This window comes from Heteronotia binoei, chromosome 4 (genome assembly GCF_032191835.1).
Source record: "Heteronotia binoei isolate CCM8104 ecotype False Entrance Well chromosome 4, APGP_CSIRO_Hbin_v1, whole genome shotgun sequence".
NCBI lineage: Eukaryota > Metazoa > Chordata > Lepidosauria > Squamata > Gekkonidae > Heteronotia > Heteronotia binoei.
In genome coordinates, this window is record NC_083226.1 from 26757428 (window position 1) to 26772156 (window position 14729).

The 14729-nt window shown below is 47.2% G+C and overlaps 1 protein-coding gene across 1 annotated transcript in view; it reads right to left on the reverse strand.

Annotated features, from left to right (window-relative positions):
• Nucleotides 1–12476, reverse strand: part of SHB (SH2 domain containing adaptor protein B) — a 197191-nt gene extending 184715 nt beyond the window's left edge. The window contains exon 1 of the mRNA XM_060237019.1: nt 11707–12476. Within this exon, the coding sequence (XP_060093002.1) occupies nt 11707–12381 (675 nt within the window). The 5' untranslated portion in view covers nt 12382–12476. The remainder of the gene's footprint in view (nt 1–11706) is intronic.
• Nucleotides 12477–14729: the final 2253 nt, after the last annotated feature.

The following is a 14729-nucleotide window of genomic DNA, read 5'->3' on the forward strand; positions in this document are numbered from 1 at the left end:
TTCTTGTACGGCTTAGTTTCCCAACAAGTTTGGGATCCTTCAGCAGTTTTAAAAGGGGCAGGTTATTTAAGGCCACTGCAGCAGCCTGTGCAGACAGAGTCTGCTCGACAATGAAGGATCAGCATGAATTCCCCCCCCCCCTCGCTAAATTAAGTCAGGTATTCCTAAAGGAATGATCTTCCACCTGTATCAGCATTCGAAGGTTTTGCCTTTGGAGCTGTCAGGTAGAAACCAGTACCTTAAACAAGAAACTTTCAACCATTAGATGCAGCATAATCATAGGGTTGACTTCCGGGAGGCAGCCATTGCCAAACAGTTTTGGAGCGCATTGGTTTTAAGGGGTTTTTTTTAATCATATTAATGACTCTTTTCGCTTTTATAAAGTAGTTATAAAGTTGGCAGTTTCAAATAACTGTTTTTTGTTTTTGTTAGCAAACTTTTTCTGTCAGATTTTAAGTCCAAACCATTGTGTTTTCCTTCAGGAGTCCTTATTTTACTCACACTTTATCTCAGCACCTCCCACTCTCTCCAGCTTTGTTTTCAATAGCTAGCTAATTAAGACAGCAACTCTTTTTTGGAGCAAAAGATTCTTTTTTTATCTCTACCTCCCCTGAGAACTGTAACTGTGAACTGCTATTCCAGAGAATTAAGTACACAATCATAGAGAGCTGTGAGTAGGGATGACAGGTGTGAGTTGGGAAACACCTGGAAATTTGGGGGAGGTACAGCCTGGTGAGGATGGGGTTTGGGGAGGGGAGTGACCTCAGCAGGATATAATGCCATAGACTTCCCCATCTAAAGAAGCCATTTTCTCCAGGGGAACTAATCTCTATTGTTTGGAGACCAGTAGTAATTCTGGGATATCTCCAGTCAGTGCCTGGAGGTTGGCAACCCTAGCCATGACCCTGAAGCTCAATCTTCCTGGATTATACAAAAATATGATCTACTGGACTCAGGCAAAGACTTGGGTTCAAACCTTTGCTCAGCAATGAATCCTGCTGAGTGACACCGGACAAATCACATATCTCAGAACAATGTGACAGGGCTGTTTTAAGGACATTTTTAGGGGGTAGGAATACTATGCAGGGCCAGCCCTAGATTGTCTGGCACCCTAGGCAAGGCTGACTTCTGGTGCCCCCCCTGCACTGATAACGTCACCGAGTCACATGGTGGGGTGTCCAAATCAGTGCCCCCAGAAGGCTGGCACCCTAGGCAATCACCTAGTTTGCCTAGGGGCAGGGCCAGCGCCAGCCCTGATACCATATATACCACCCAGGACTCTGCAGGGGAAATATAGGCTTTGAAATATAATAAATAATAGAAATTTACTTGGAAATAAATGAACAACTTCCTCCATGCTTTAAATCTCCAAAAGACTCATCCATGACATAACCACACAAAGTCTACATTTTTGAGATACTACCTAGATTGATATTTATAAACAATTGTCCAGCACTGTAAAAAATATATATTGTATGTTGTATTTCTTGTCCCCTTTCTGGATGGGACACGCTGATCACAATTACTGTCACAAGACTTGGAATGGTCAAGTATGTCCCAGGCCTCAGTGGCCACATTTCTTAGAAAACATCTGGACATCATCTCTTTTTTTACTTTAACTCCTAGAACCTCCCTGCATTATTCTGGTCTCTGGGAAAGTAGAGAGGCTCTCTCCAACCGGCGCAAATGAGGAGGAAACAGATAAATACTTCATAAGTCTCCTTTGTTCTCCAACTGAGCCTGCTAAGCTCAGGAAGTTAACTCCTATGAAAGTTAGCAGAAATATCATCAGAGGCAACTGAACAGGAAAATAAGGAAAGTACCATTGTTGGGAGCTGCATCTTCAGCACTTGGAACAAATTCTGAGCCCAGCGACACCTTTAAGACCAACAAAGTTTCATTCAAGGTATAAGCTTTTGTGTGCAAGCAAGCAGATTGGTCTTAAAGGTGCCACTGGACTCGAACTTTGTTCTGCTGCTTCACCCCAACATGGCTACCAGCCTGAATTCATCACTCAGAGAAATTCTGCCACACACTGTAAACAGAGAAAGAATTTTACTTTATACAGAAATTTTCTCATGACCAAAATGAAGCAAAAATGAAACAGTTAAACTAAACAAATCTCTACCATCGTTGCAGATTATATAGGGTAACCTGTATGCCATTCATACTACTGAATACTGCTCAAACAACTGAAAATGCTGTGGGTTTTCCCCCTAACATCTAGATAAGGGGAGACAGAATATCCACCCCACTCTGAAGGATAAATAAGTAAACACAGCATATCAACAATCATAAGCCCTCACCCTGTCCTAGATAGCCCAGGCAAGCCTGATCTCATCAGATCTCAGAATCTAAGCAGGGTCAACTCTCACAATTACTTGGATGGGAGACCTCCTTGGAATACCAGAAGTTGGGAGGGCAGGGGAAAGTTTTATTCAGCCACCTCTTTTTAATCAGGGGCAGGATTTATTCAGCCCCCAGTAGGGGTCAGTCACCAGAGGTCGCCATGACCTCCAGGTGTCTGCTCATGCGCACACACACACAGAATATAAAAAGACTAAACAAACAAATAATCACCAGCCCTCCACCGGAAAAGAAAAGCCCACATACAACTATATAACAACATGAAGCCAGTGTAGTGCAGTGGCAAAAGCGTTGATTTAAATTGGGGACACCCCTCCTAAGGCTATGAAGCTCATGAGGAGACCTGCCTTGTTATTCTCTCAGCCTAACCTACCTCACATGGCTGCTGTGAGAAAAAAATGGTATAACCTGATTCATGTTAGTCACCTTGAGCTCCTTGGAAGATGGGAGATGAATATAAATTTAGTTTCAGAGGTAGCCAGGTTAGTCTGCAGCAGGACAGTTAAAGTCTAATAGCACCTGAGACACAAGCAAGATTGTAAGCATGTAAGCTTTCAAGAGTCAAAGCTCCCTTCAGTTTGGTATAGTGGTTAAGAGTGTGGACTCTAATCTGGGAGAACCAGGTTTGATTCCCCACTCCTTCACATGCATCAGCTGGATCAGTCACAAGTTACCTCAGAGCTGTTCTCTCAAGAGCAGGTCTCAAAGAGCTCTCTCAGTCCCACCTACCTCACAAGGGTGTCTGTCACAGGGAAAGGAAGGGAAAAGCGATTGTAAGCTGACTCCGAGTCTGCGGTATAACTCCAATCTCTTCTATATCATAATCAGACATGAATAGGAATGGAAATCTCTTTATTTCACAGAAGGTGAGAAGGGTGTTGTAAAGAACACTTGTAAAGGATGCAAAGGTACAGTGCATATTATATCAGCTTGATTAATATAAATTTGTTATCTCTCCCTCCTCCCATTGACTTATCCTTCCCAGGCAGTGGCTGGCCCAAGGTCAATCAGAAACTTCTTGGCTGAGTTGGGACCTGAATTCCTGTCATCTAGATCCAAAACAAACTATTTGTGCAACCATCTAGGAATACTTGAGAGAAGTGAAACATTATGCTCCCCAGGTTGCTGTTTCCAGATGCTCCCTGTATTTTCTTCTCCTAAGACAGCTCCTTTTGGTCTTGAACCTTTTGGTTTTTCTTCTGAACTGTTGTGTGTATGTCATGTGCCCTCGAGTCATTTTTGACTCATGACGACCCAATGAATTAATGGCCTCCAAAACACCCTATCATTAACAGCCTTGCTCAAGTTCTGCAAGCTGAAGGCGGTGGCGTCCTTTATTGAGTCAATCTGTCTGGCATTGGGTCTTCTTTTCCTACGGCCTTCAACTTTCCCTAACATTATTTTCTTTCCTGATGTTGTTTTATGTGACATACGCACAGGGCTTTTTTTGAGCAGGAACACAGTTCCAGCAGGCTTGGCATCAGGGTGTGGTCTAATATGCAAATGAGTTCCTGCTGGGCTTTTTCTACTAAAAAGCCTGTGTAAAACTATGGTGACATCAAGGGTGTGGTCATATGCGAATGAGTTCCTGCTGGGCTTTTTCTGCAAAAAAGCCCTGCATACACATACAAAAAACAGACTTCAAACAACTTGTTCAAGGCCAGCTGCTTTGTTGGTGATACACAGACAGCGAAGAGAAAAGCCGTATCCTAAGCAGCACTTATTAGGAAATGAGGATAGATCAAGGGTTCAGATCCAAATAAGTCACCAGGTGAGAAGTTGGAGGAAAGGTCACCGAACAGATCTCTCGTGGAGGAAAAGGGAGATTATCACCCCATGCTTTCAATGAAATCAGTTCTGACATTCAAGTGCAATATATCACGGCCTGCTTTGTGTATGCACTGGTTTCTCTGCACTTGCTGACTGGCAGCCAATTTCATTCAACAGCATTGCATTTGAAGTGATGCAAGGGAATATGAAGTTCCATGATCCATCCCATTATGTCTGAGATGGGACACGCCTACAAAGCAGGAGGCATTTGGTTTTTGCAATCAGTTAGTGACGAAGGTTCATGGATGAATAAGGACTCAAGTACAAGAGATCAAGTACTGAACACATATGCATGAAGAAGGCCCCACCCATCAGAAAACACAGCCAGAACTTTTCATAATTGCCTGTGGTGCAACGCTTTTCTTCTAGGGGGGTCAGTTCACACATTCATCTGACCATCCATCCCATTACTAATGCTTGATAATAAGGCAAATGATATGTGAACGGGTCTCCCAACCACTATATGAGGGCTTTTAAATGAGCCCTAAAAGAAGGTGCCCTTATTCTCCATTATTTCCAATGAAGGGAAGGTATTTAAAAGGAGCACAGTACCTTTGAATGTGATGGCCAGAACTCCCTTTGGTGTTCAATCGTGCTCAACACAACCTTGTTCCTGGCTCCACCCCCAGTCTCCTGGCTCCACCCCAAACTCCTGAGATATTTTTTGAGTTGGACCCTACTGGGTACAGAAGTAAGATTACTAACCAAAACTTTTTTAAAACTCTGTTAACTTCCATAGTTAGTTAGAAGTTGTCCATTCCAGCCTGTAGTTAAGCAGATTAAGAAAAAAATGAAATCTATGGAGTCCAGATTGTATATACACCTGCAACATGAATAAATATTCCAAGTTTAATCATTCACTTCCTTGAAATAATTGAGCATTTCCAGTCAGTGACTCAAACGTGCCTGACTGACAGAGCAATAAATATTTTATCAGGTATTTAATCTTTTATCCCAACATGATGATTTATTTGAAGTTACATGTGGGCAGGATATAATTTATCAGTTTTAGATAGTCTTGGAAATGCACACCATCATCTCATTCCTTCGAACTATGCATCTTGGCATACATAGGTTCACACAGCTTACCACAGGTGCAATCCATGGGAAAGTCCCGCTTATACAGACACTGTTTTGGAATGAACGAGAGATGAACTTGAGATGGCCAACAACATCTCAAGAGGCAAGAGAGACAGCAGGCTGCACCCCTAACTAGTAAGCCTTCTCCACTAAAGAAAAACTACCTATTTTGTGAAGACACTCTCTTTATAAATGTGCCTTACATATTATAACCTTTCCTGCTACTGTCCATCACGTCTCACATATTTTGGGCCAGACTGCATTACCATGATGATTAACACATCTCTTTTGCCAACCTGTATCTTCTCCATGACCCCCTACTAATCTTCTTATAAGTATAGCCACCTTCAAGAGGGGTTTAGATAAAAATATGGAGCACAGGTCCATCATTGACTATTAGCCACAGTGTGTATATATAAATTTTTTTGCCACTGTGTGACACAGAGTGTTGGACTGGATGGGCCGTTGGCCTGATCCAACATGGCTTCTCTTATGTTCTTATGTTCTTTAATCAACAGATACATGATGGAAAATAAAGATGTCCCTTTCCAAAGAAGTGTGACAGTATGGGGCAGAAAAGCCAGAAACGCCACCAAAGCAAAAGGCATGTTTCGCACATCTCTGCAGCAGTGGGATATAAATCTGAAAGAATTATTAATATTTTTTTACTAAACTGTGGAATTCACTGCCTGAGGATGTAGTGATGGCTATAGGGATAAACAGCTTTAAATAGGTTTATCAGTGGCTACTGGTTATGATGACTGAGGGAACGTCCACATTCAGAGGAACTAAACCGCTGAATCCAAAAGGCAACATCAGGGGAATGCTGTTGAATGCCCAGTTGTTGGCCTTGCAGAGGAACTGGTTGGCCATTGTGTGAGCGACAAGATACTGGACCAATGGGCCAATGGTCTGAACCAGCAAGGCTCTTACGTTCTTATAGTAAGTACTATAATAGTGATTTGCTCCCTGAATAATTTCTGATTGGAACAGAAGGATTTTACAGAAGTCCAAGAACATACGAGGAAGCTCTCTGCTTTCGACTGTATCTATTTCACTAGACAGAAGTTGCCAATTATAAAATTGCCTGCCTCTTCCATTTCTTCATGCAGAAGCAGTATTAGTTGTTTGATCCTGAGGCTGTATCACCCTACAGACCTCAGACGGGACACCATTTTCCATAGATATAAAACTATTGCGACATTCAGTAAAGAAAGTCTCCAGCAATATTTCTCAACTAAGCGGATGCTTGCCATTTACGCCTTGGGCATTTGCTTGCTTTGATATTGTACCTTCCCCTGAAAAAGCTGAGATGTTGCAACTGATAACAGTTCTTTAACTTTAATCTCCACATTGCCTTTGCATTGGAAGGTCTTCACTTATTTACATACATTCTATAACAGAAGTGGCCAAACTTGCTTAAAGTAAGAGCCACACAGAATAAATGTCAGGTGTTTGAGAGCTGCAAGACATCAATGTCAGACGTTTGAGAGCCGGAAGGAAGGAAGGAAGGAAGGAAGGAAGGAAGGAAGGAAGGAAGGAAGGAAGGAAGGAAGGAGGCTATAGGCTGGCTTGGAGAAGTGATTTAAAGGGAGAAATGCTGTCTCTAAGCTGGCTAATGGGGTGGTGACTGGTGAGGGCTTCAAGAGTCATGTAATATGGCCACTCCTGTTTTAGTACAGGGACTACTGTAAGCTCCAGGAGGATTGGCTACACCAGGGGTGTGTAGCCTGATATGCAAAGGAGTTCTTGTTTGTAAAAGAAAGTAACCTCTGAGCATTGCTACTGGAAGCCCAATAAAGAAATATCAGTGTTTTCTCACAGCCCTTTGAAAGCCACATTGAACTTCTAATAGTGCTCTGGGGACACTTAACATTCCATAGATATTGGGTGCTGCTTTAAAAGAATACTGATCAGAAGCGGCTGTCATTCTGCTGAATCATAGAACAATAGAATTGGAAGGGACCTCCAGGATCATCTAGTCCACCCCCCCCTGCACAATGCAGGAATACCCCCCACATCTCCGGTGACACCTGCTCAATGCCCAGAAGATAGCAGCCTCCCCTCTCCCAACTTAGCACTGATGCAACGCTTCCTGTCCTCCCTCGCACGATCTGCCTAAGTTCACAAAATCAGCATTGCTGTCAGATGGCCATCTAGACTCTGTTTGAAAACCTCCAACGGAGAACCCATCACCTCCTGAGGAAGCCTGTTTAATTGTAACCTGTTGGTTCTGGTCTGACTTTCCAGGGCAACAGAAAACAACTCTGCCATCATCCTCTATATGACAACCCTTCAAGTACTTCAGTCATCTCCTCTCCAGGCTAAACATACCCAGCTCCTTAGCCTTTCCTTGTAGTACTTGGTTTCCAGAACCCTCACCATCTTCGTTGCCCTCCTCTGGACACGTCACAGCTTGTTTATATCCTTCTTAAACTGTGGTGCCCAAAACTGAACACAATACTTTAGGTGAGCTCTAAGCAGAGCAGAGCAAAGTGGCGTTGCAAGATTTGGACACAATACTTCTGTTGATACAGCCCCAAATCACATTTGCCTTTTTAGCTACCACATCACGCTACCGACTCCCCCATCCTATAAGTATGCATTTGATTTTTCCTACTTCAGTGCAGAACTTTACAATTAACCCCATTAAAATTCATTTTATTTGTTTTAGCCCAGCTTGCCAGTCTGCATACTTGCTGACAAACTTCTCCAATGTTCTGCCATGCAGCAGCACCAAGTAGACTCTGGACAGCACCATCTCAGTTCTTGGTAAGAAGGTAATGCTGAACAGATCTCTCTGGCCACCCTATGCAAATTGAGCACTGGCCCTGGAATTCTCCCTAGAATCCCTTGCAGCATGCTAAGTCCTATGGTAGATATGACTCAGCAAACGAGCCATCAGGAAGACTGAAAGCCACTGATACGGCGGGCCTGTTTTGCAAAGGAAGAGTGCAGCTCTCACCTAATGCAACTTTTTGGAAACCAGGTCAAAGTGAGAGAGAATGGCATTCATGCTGAAAAAACTTCCATAACTTCAGATTGGTATGACATCATCCAGGGCTGGATTAACGAACAGGCCAAGTAGGCACCGGCCTATCGGCCCCCATATCTTTAGGGGCTCTGGTCCAGCTTCCCCCCCTCCCGGTTTTCCCCAGCTGTTAATGTTTGCTTTGTGTAATAAAATTGATTTATTAAAATTGTTGGTTGATAAAATTAAAAAGATAATCTGCGAGGAGGCCCCCCAAGATTTCAACTGCCTAGGGCAGGGGTGGCCGGTAGCTCTTCAGATGTTTTTTTACCTACAACTCCCATCAGCCTCAGCCATTGGCCATGCTGGCTGGGGCTGATGGGAGCTGTAGGCAAAAAAAAACATCTGGAGAGCTACTGTTGGCCACCCCTGGCCTAGGAGCCTCCAGGGTTTAATCCAGAACTCACTGGAAGAACCATCAAGGCCATGAACCTTCTATTCCTGGGTACATAAAAGAAAGTTTCACATTCAAAGCTCAAAAATAGTGCCATGACGAGAGGCCCCTCATTGCCAAGGCGACCCTACTTCTAAGTGACAAAGCAGATGAGGTCAATTTCCCAGCACATTTTTTTATTTGCAAATGTACTGGTTAGGGAAAGCTCCAAATCACATATGAGAAGAGCCCTGCTGGAGCAGACCAATGGTCCCTTTAAGTTAGCATCTCTTTACATACAATGCCCAGACAGATGCCCTGAACATGCAACAAAAACAGGATCCCAAAGGAAAAGCCCCCCTTTTGCATTGCTGTCCCCTAGCACCAACATTCAGGGGTAGACTGCTTGAACATGGAGCTTCCCTTTTAGTCATCAAGGCAACAAGCCACTGATAGACCTATCTTTCATTAACCTGTCCAGTCCTGTTTTTAAAGCTGTCTATGCTTTTGGCCAACACTACATTTATTTATGGAAAATTTCATGATTTCAATTGCTCATTGCGCAGGGGGTTGGACTAGATGACCCTGAAGATCCCTTCCAACTCTATGATTCTATGATTCACAGAATGAAGGAATACTGCTTTTTTGTCCATCCTGAATTTATTGCCTATTCGCTTCACTGGGTGCCTCGTGCATGTTATAAACCTTTATCATTTCCCCTGCTGTTAGCAGCCTTTTCGTTTCCTAAACTGAAAAATCCCAGACTCTCCAGCCTTTCCTTATAGGAAAGGTACTCTAACCACTTAATCACTTTGACTGCTCTCTTCTGTACTTTTCTCAGCTCTGCAGTATCTTTTTTTTCCCTAAACAGAGCAAATAGAGTTGTACATGGTATTCCAAAGGAGTCTGCACTACAACAGAGGTGTGCGCGCATGTGTGTGAGTGTGTGGGGGATTTCTTTAACTCTTCCCCCCTGTTCTGTTTCCCAAACAAGTGATCTTAGTAGACCCACCAGGGAAAAATCACACAAGGGACCTCTACAGGCAGCCTGGATGTGTCCCTTGCAGTAGGCCAGTTCCAGGAGACCAGAAGAAAATGGGACTGGGGAGCAACAGTAAAAATTAATCTTCCTTGCCGTATCACAGTCCTAATCCAAATCAAAGTTACAAAAAACCACCATATTCTTTGTGAGCCAGTTCTGGGAGCCAATCACCAGATCTAAGATTTGCCTTATGCTAAGATATCTACATATGCTAGTTTAACACAAAACCCCAAATGGTTATATATTCTTTTCCTTCGGTTTTCAGCAAGTTGATGGTACAAAACTGCACATAGTCATGGGACAACAGACCTACCCAAATGGCTGTGTGTTAACACCTTAACCCTAGCTCAGCACTGACTCAAGCAATTAACAGTACTTTGCATATGACTCAGGTTTATTGCAGTATAAACAAACCCCTGTTTCCCTAGGGTTTTATCTGAGAGATTAAATGGTCTTTTTTCCTTTTACAGACCTGAAAGGACAAGCGCTCTGCAGTCACACAAACCCTGGACACAATTGCAGCCCAACGGCCACACTTTCATTTGGGCAGCTATAAAGCCACTGAGTCACTTGGGCAAAGCCGAAAAGAAAGATTAGTTGGCAGCCTTCCTCCTCTCTCTATCCCCGAATGACTGTCCAGAGCATTATTCAGCATCTTACAAGCATGGCTGCAGCGTTCAGGACAAAACAACCACAGCCGCTGTGAAAGGAAGGCCAAAACTGGCAACACCTGTAATTTGGCCATCGTGAAACCAGAGGAGGTGTGAACAAAAGACCTGCCAAGCCTGAAATATCTGGGTTTAGTTCCCATGCTCAGCTGTATAGTATCTGCCCAAGGAAAACACCACTCTGGATGGGAACATGAGTCCCAGCAAAGACAGAGAGGCAGATGTTAAAGTTCTCTGTATCTAATCCAGACTCTCACTCATCAAATAAACCCCATCTAGCGCAGACAACTGTTCAACCACCAGGGAATTGAAAGTAGAAGCCTTTGGTTAAAACAAGCTTCTTCATATCCTTAGGAAAACAGATCCTTATTCCTGAAGGCTGCCTGCACTGTAACAAAGGCCAATGCCAGCCACTTCATGGAAGAAAATTGTGCACAAATTACGTGTGCATATCTATCTTCATGCAAGAGATTAGGAAGGAAAGGCCATGAGGGTGCTGGGGTTAGAGAGCTGACTCCAAGTCCCAGCTCAGCTGTCAAATCACACTGGATTGGCCTTGGGGAAACTTCTGCTCATCCTACCATACCTGGAGTCGCTGTGAGGATTTAAATGGGGTAATCCCCCCCCCCCCCCGTTTGCTCCCCAGAGCTCTGCAGAGAAGGGATCCTTGCAAGTGATTAATGAGGGTTGATGCTTCCCCACCATCTCCCTGCTCTTTGCACAGTGCTTCCATAAATCCTCCCTGCATAAGATCCATGGTGCATGACATACTGCCCCCCAACCTGTTTCTTAATGCAGTCGGCAATCCATCAATCCATCCCAGTCTTCACGCACATACCTTTGGACCATTTCACTTCTACAATCCATGAAGCACCCACTCTACCAGCGGAAGCAAGACATCTCCAGGGGCTTTCTTCACATGAAGGACATCAAGTGAAGACTTGCAGATGTGAACCAGCCCATGTATGGATGGTCTCTAGAGTGCCACAGATGGCCTTTCCACACCACCTCTAATGCAACGCTTAGCAAAGATCCAGCCCTCAATGACCGGTCCTTGAACACATAAAGCAGACCTGTGCGAACCGCTCCTCCTAAGCAATTCTACTGACCGAACCTCCCCCTTCCCCTCACATTTTCAGGCATCAGCTAACGCGCTGGGCTGCCAGTTGACAATCAACGCACGTGTGCATTCAGTGCAGGCTAGGCAGGGAAAACCAGCAAGCTACACGTGAACGTGTGAACCAGCGCCAGACACGGGCAAGCGCCCCCCCCCCCTCCCACGGCTTAAATCACGCCAGAAGGAAAAGTGCCTTACTTTCTCCTTCTTGGTGCCTGAGCCGCCGGTGCCTTCCGCCGGCTCCGCGCACTTGTTGAGCTTCTTCTGGCCGGCTCCGGCGCCGCTGGGCGGGCTCCAGGTGATTGGGGCGCCGCCGCCCCCCGCCGCCTTGCCGGCTTCGTTGCTCTCGATCTTGATCAGCCGGTGCTTGGGGGAGATGTACTTGACGGCCCCGTTGTCGGGCGGGGTGGCGGCTCGCCGCTCGCTCTGGCTGCGGAAGAGCTGAGGCGAAGCCGAGGCGGCGGTGGCGGCGGCCGTGGCTGCGTTGCCGCTCCCGCCGCAACAGGACGCCGAAGAGAAGGGCTTGGGGCCGGCCGGCTCGCCCAGCAGCTCCTCGGGCGCGCAGTACTCGGCGCGGCAGAGAGCCCGCAGCTTGCGCAGCGACGAGCCCGGTCCGCTGTAAGGGTCCTCGAAGTCGCGCTCCTTCTGCGCCCGGTAGGCGCGGAGCAGGTCGCTGGTGTCGTGGCGCGGGAAGCAAGGCGACGTGTGGTGATGGTGGTTGTGGTTGTGCCCGCCGCCGCCGCCGCCGCCTCCACCTCCGCCCGCCACCGCCGTCCCGTTGCGCTTGTCCCGATAGTCCGGCCGGGGCGGCTGCGGGGGGCTCTTGGTCTTGTTGTTGCCCAGGCTGAAGTACTTATTCAGCCATTTGGCCATGACGGGAGCCGGGCGCCCGCCCGCCCGCCCGCCCGCCCGCCTAAGGAGCACCGGCAGCGGCGCCCATGAAGAGCCGAGGAACCGCGCGTCGCTGCCGCTACCAGTGCCGCCGCCGCTCAGGGCTGCTGCTGCCGCTGTGGCGCGCTCTGCCTCGCTGCCGGCTCGGGCTGCAGCAGCGGCTGCCGTCCCTCCATGGGACCCCCGGCTCCTCCGCTCGCCCGCCCTCCCTCCCTCGCGCCCGGCCACCAACTTTTCCTCAGGAGGCGCTTCGGGGAGCGCAGAGCCCAAGCTGCCTGCCGCCCTCTCCGCGCCTGTCGCCTCAAAGGCGCCGCTTCCCCTGCCTCCCCTGAACTTTGCCGAGTTGCCAGCAGGACCTGACGCACGCAGGCTGGGGCCGCGGCGGCTCCGCCTCCTCCTGGCCTCGGCTCCTCCCCGGCGCCCTGCCCTTTCTCTTCCCCTTCCCGGCCGTGCCTGGGCGTCCCCAGTCAGCGCCACAGCCTGCTGCTCCGCCTGGCGCGGCCTCTCTCTTTCTCACGCGCGACGCCTGCTGCAGGCAGCCGGCCTTGCGCTCAGCACGCCCCGGCGGGGAGGCGCTTCGGCACCGAGCGGTTCCCCCGCCTCTCGCCGCCGGTGAGGCTGGAGCAGAGAGCGGACCAATGAAGGGCTCTGTCGCGGCTGGGCATCGCCGTGGCAAAAGGAGGTCCGAGGTGGGCGAGTGTAAAGGAATGCGTATCGGGAGCCAAAAAGCCCAACTATAAATACGCGTTGATGGGAGGTCCCAGCTGGTCCGGAGAGAGGTCCTGGAGCCCTGCTAGATAACTCAGCGAAAATGTCGATTCTGTGTGCGGCTGCAATAAAAAAAGAAGGCAAATGCTGTGCTGGGGATTTATTGGGAAGGGAACTGAACACAAATCAGCCAGTATCATAGTGCCCCTGTATCAATCTGTGGGGTGGCCTCATTTGGAATATTGTATACGGTTCTGGTTATGGCACCTCAGGGCCTTTTTTGTAGAAAAATCCCAGCAGGAACTCATTTACATATAAGGCACACCCCCTGATATCACCATTGTTTGGCTTAGGGCTTTTTTGTAGAAAAAGCCCAGTAGCTCATTTGCATATTAGGCCACACCCCCTGATGCCAAGCCAGCCAGAACTGGGTTTCTGTGTGTTCCTGCTAAAAAAAAAAAAAGCCCTGCTGCACCTCAAAAAAGACATAGTATTGGAAAAGGTGCAAAAAAGGGCGATTTAAATTATTACGGGGCGGAGGGGGGGGGGACGCTTGCTTTATGAAGAAAGGTTAAAGAGGTAAAGGCCACAAGGTACAGATGGAGCACATGTGCATTCTTCCTCTGCCCACTTGCAGGCTTTTCCACCACCTGCGGTCACAGCTGCCCACTGTCTGATAGTGGCACATCTAGGTGGTTTGCTGTGTTGGTCTGAATCAATAGAACAAAGTTGGAGTCCAAAGGCACCTTTAAGACCAACCGAGTTTTATCCAGAATGTAAGCTTTTGTATGCATGCATACTTCATCAGACGACGGAGTGGTGTACATCTGCATGCCGTGCAAGGCACATCTAGGGATGCCACTGCTATGGCCACCAGAAACGCTGATGCATCAGCCGCATGTCCGTCTCCATATTGGAAGTACATGGTGTGATAGCCCTGTGCCTCAAACCTCCGGAAGCAATATGACTACGGAGTAGGCAGGGCAGTCCTGCACACACTAAACTCCTTCCTGTTTATTCTGGCCATATGAATATATTAAGCTGCCTTATACTGAATCAGACCCTCAGTCCATCAAAGTCAGTATTGTCTACTCAGACTGGCAGCGGCTGTCCAGGGTCTCAAGCTGAGGTTTTTCACACCTATTTGCCTGGACTTTTTAAAGTTGGAGATGCCGGGTGTATTGTCACAGTCTTCCTTTGAGATGTAGATGAGCACTCCTAGGGAAAAGCAACTTCCTTTCAGTTTGGTGTAGTGGTTAAGTGTGTGGATTTTTTTTTTTGGAGAACCGGGTTTGATTCCCCACTCCTTCACTGGCACCTGCTGGAAAGGCCTTGGGTTAGCCATAGCTCTGGCAGAGGTTGTCCTTGAAAGGGCAGCTGCTGTGAGAACCCTCTCAGTTCCACCAGCCTCCCAGGGTGTCTGTTATGGGGGAGAAGATATGGGAGATTGTAAGCCACTCTGAGTCTCTGATTCAGAGAGAAGGGCGGAGTATAAATCTGCAATTCTCCTTCCTTCTCTCCCTCTCTCTCTCCCCCCCCCAACCACATAAGATAGATACTTCTCTCTGCATCCACCCCCATCTGCCAGGGAGATAGCACAGGATCTTTATCTCTTATCCTAC